Source organism: Impatiens glandulifera, chromosome 7 (assembly GCF_907164915.1).
Source record: "Impatiens glandulifera chromosome 7, dImpGla2.1, whole genome shotgun sequence".
In the NCBI taxonomy this organism is placed as follows: domain Eukaryota; kingdom Viridiplantae; phylum Streptophyta; class Magnoliopsida; order Ericales; family Balsaminaceae; genus Impatiens; species Impatiens glandulifera.
In genome coordinates this window covers 41,170,942-41,174,660 of record NC_061868.1, presented here as the reverse complement: position 1 = coordinate 41,174,660, position 3,719 = coordinate 41,170,942, and the positions used below count along the sequence as shown (strand labels likewise).

The following is a 3,719-nucleotide window of genomic DNA, read 5'->3' as shown; positions in this document are numbered from 1 at the left end:
TCTTACAGAAGTCTTTTGAGCTAATATCTTATTGAGTATCGTTGTTTAATTATATATATAGAGAGAGTAAGGGTAGAGAACGAAAATTTGATGTTATTTATAATAAAGATAGAGAACGAAAATTTGATGTCATAAATGATATGAAAACACATGATTAAATTTAAAAAATGAAAAATTTTCTCTTCTAGATTTAAGTTCAATCACGTATTGCCACCTTCTTGACACCACAAAACCCCCCTTAGGTTGGGTGCTAGTGCTTACTGAGATTGGTTAATGCGTTTAATGATGCCAATTTGGATCTCTTTCATTAAACGGTTTTGATCATTTTAATTAATATTTTTTAACAAGATAAGATTGATTTAGCTATTTGATTAAATCTTATCTCCTTGAAACCGAATGAAGAATAAGGTTGTATTTAAACATATATGTAAACTTGAGTTTCCATTTGAAACTTGTAATATTTTGACCAACCGTGTTAAATAAATGAATACAGAGTAGGCAAAGTGTTGATTCCTCACCATTAGCCCTATTTCACTCTCTCTCTCTCTTTCTCTGTTAGCGAGCGATTCTGCTGTCTGGTCGGGCTACTTCATCGCGCGTCCTGAAGTTTCCACCGTTCAAGGTTCATTCTCTTTCTACTGTTGTTCCCAATTATTCAATTTTTGCCATGTCATTTTTGAATCTGTGGTTGCAGATCTGTCAAGTTCGAGGATATACATAATTGAATAGCTCTTGTTAACTATGGTTGGTACCATAGGAACTGAAATGGAGTCAGTGTCGTCCAATGGAGGAGAACTCAAGGTTTTACTGGAAACCTTCGATCCGACAATTGTTACCGAACCGGTGCCTCCTGTAGTGGCCTCGAATGGCAAGATCGGCAATACCATCTCTAAAACAGGCGCAGAAGAGGAAGAGAGAATTGAAAAGAGAGAGATTGTGTTGGGGAAGAATGTGCATACTTCGTGTTTCGCTGTCACGGAACCGGATATCGACGATGAGGATACAGGCGACAGAGAAGCTTACATGGCCGGTGTCTTGGCTAGGTATAGGAAGACTCTTGTTGAAAGGACTAAACATCACTTGGGTAAGCATAAATTATATACCTTTGTCAATCTTCATTACCAATTGATTTAGATCTTAAATATTATATGATACAATTGATGGCAATTATTCTAACTCACACTGTTCTATCATTACATTTTGATGAAAACCCTTTTATAAAGTAAAGTTAGTTTCCTATTTCAATCAATGTGTAGTACTTAGATTTGTCAACTCCATATGTTCAGTTGACAGTTCTTTACCACCATCTTGAGTTTCCTTAAGGAGGAAGATATTTGCAGATTGTTATACAGAATCAACATCTAGTTCTTGGTACAATATACAAACTGGACATATTCTCCCTGTTTGTTGCAGGATATCCATATAATCTGGACTTTGATTATGGAGCTCTAGCACAGTTGCAGCATTTCTCCATAAATAACTTAGGGGACCCATTCATTGAAAGCAACTATGGAGTTCATTCACGACAATTTGAAGTAGGTGTTTTGGATTGGTTTGCCCGTCTTTGGGATATTGAGAAGAGCGATTATTGGGGATACATCACAAACTGTGGCACAGAAGGAAATCTTCATGGTATTCTAGTTGGGTAAGTCTGTTTTGAAGCTTTCGTCTTTTGGGATTTTTTTGTTTTAATTTTTTATATAACCAAACTTTTTTGTGATTCAGGAGAGAAGTTTTTCCAAATGGAATACTATACGCATCAAGGGAGTCACATTACTCTGTTTTCAAAGCAGCAAGAATGTATAGAATGGAGTGTTTCAAGGTTGCTACTTTAATGACCGGTGAGATTGATTGTGAAGATTTCAAAGCCAAGCTTCTTCCAAATAAAGAAAAGCCAGCCATTATTAACGTTAACATAGGTACACTTTTTGATATAGTCTCATTCTATGTCTGATCCCACAAATGACCAGCTTTTGACGGACCTCCATTTCGATTGCATTGCAGGAACAACTGTTAAAGGAGCTGTTGATGATCTTGACCTTGTCATACAGACTTTAGAAGAATGTGGATACTCGCATGATAGATTCTATATTCACTGCGACGGAGCTTTATTTGGGCTTATGATGCCTTTTGTCAAACGCGTAAGATTATTTTCCCCTTCCAATCATTATAGGCTTTGTATCAAAATGAGTCTGCTTGCACTTTGTTTGATGTTGGTTATTAGAGTAATTCCAAATAACTCACTTACCAGTTACCAATCAACAATCTACTCATCAAGCACATCCTTCAATTTATCAACCACAATACCAATTTTTTTCTAAAGAAGATTTTTCATTATATATTTATACTCCTAATGTCTTTTTACCCATATAATTCCAACTAATCTAATTTTCAACAACCTATATCAAACAAGGTTGTTTGAAAATAACCGCCACTATTCAAATAACCCTAGTTTAAACAAGGCTCTTGTCACAATCTAGACCTACAAAGTTGCCAAGGTAAAAAACTGAAATTTATTTCTTTTCCTTTGGTATAAGATAGTTGTTTGGGATCATGATCCAAATTATTTTCTAGATCATGATTATAGTGTTAATTGTTGCTCCATTTGGTCTAGAGTTTTCTTTCTAGACCATGGTTCATATTATTTTTGTATCATGATCAAGATTACATTCTAGATCATTATGAGTTTTGGAAAACACAAGGAAATGCAGATTTTTCTGGATAGTAATCTAGATGAAAAACTAATACTCCCCTTTATCTAACTTTTAATGATTAATTTGGAACAGGCACCCAAAGTTTCATTCAAGAAACCAATCGGAAGTGTGAGTGTTTCTGGCCATAAATTTGTAGGATGCCCAATGCCATGCGGTGTCCAGATAACAAGGATGGAACACATAAACGCTCTGTCAAGAAACGTAGAGTACCTCGCCTCTCGTGATGCGACCATTATGGGAAGCAGGAACGGACACGCTCCAATCTTCCTATGGTACACCTTAAACAGAAAAGGTTATAAGGGTTTCCAGAAAGAAGTCCAAAAATGTCTGAGAAATGCTCACTACTTGAAAGACCGGCTTGTGGAAGCAGGGATTAGTGCCATGCTCAATGAACTGAGCAGCACTGTAGTGTTTGAGCGGCCTCAGGACGAAGACTTTGTCCGTCGTTGGCAACTTGCTTGTGAGAGAAACATGGCTCATGTTATTGTCATGCCTAATGTCACTATCGAGAAGCTCGATTACTTTTTGAACGAGTTATTCCAGAAACGGGCAGAATGGTATAAAGAGGGAGGTGCTCAACCGCCTTGTCTTGGAACCGACATTGGGACTGAGAATTGTCTTTGCCCTCTTCACAAGTAAGTTGCAGATTCTTTTTTCTTCTTCTTATTCCCAGAGAGATGTTGGTTTCGGTTTGTGCTTGTTTTCCTGTTGTGGGTTTGGAAAACTTTCGTTTTAATCTTAAGTGGTTTTTGTAGTTGACTGATAAGTTTTTCTTCTTCAATAAGTGGTTTCTGTTACCATTTAAAATCTTTTTCAGAGCACAGATAACTTTGCAACTATACTTCTTAAGAGTATATCTAAAAGTCATTCTATTGTTAGCATTTAGACATTGGGTTAAAAGTCCACAAAACTAGAAAAATGGGTAAACACTAAAAGAGTCTAAAACAATAGTTATCCTTTCTTAATTTCATCATGGTAGGTTCTTGGGAGAGATCATCTTATCTA

At 36.4% G+C, this 3,719-nt stretch overlaps 1 protein-coding gene across 1 annotated transcript; it reads left to right on the top strand.

Moving 5' to 3' along the window:
* The first annotated feature begins 466 nt into the window (after nucleotides 1–466).
* LOC124944998 (serine decarboxylase-like) lies at nucleotides 467–3,474 on the top strand. The gene is made up of 6 exons (XM_047485355.1): nucleotides 467–622; nucleotides 695–1,084; nucleotides 1,414–1,645; nucleotides 1,726–1,919; nucleotides 2,005–2,141; nucleotides 2,787–3,474. The coding sequence occupies exons 2-6, from the start codon at nucleotides 742–744 to the stop codon at nucleotides 3,351–3,353; spliced, it is 1,473 nt and encodes a 490-aa protein (XP_047341311.1). The 5' UTR covers nucleotides 467–622; nucleotides 695–741; the 3' UTR covers nucleotides 3,354–3,474.
* Nucleotides 3,475–3,719: the final 245 nt, after the last annotated feature.

Bases quoted from the DNA above. Each gene is read 5' to 3' on its own strand.
- LOC124944998 (XM_047485355.1), top strand. From the start codon at position 742: ATGGTTGGTACCATAGGAACTGAAATGGAGTCAGTGTCGTCCAATGGA. The intron at 1,085-1,413 runs GTAAGCATAAAT...TGTTTGTTGCAG, and splicing joins AAGGACTAAACATCACTTGG to GATATCCATATAATCTGGAC. The intron at 2,142-2,786 runs GTAAGATTATTT...AATTTGGAACAG, and splicing joins TGATGCCTTTTGTCAAACGC to GCACCCAAAGTTTCATTCAA.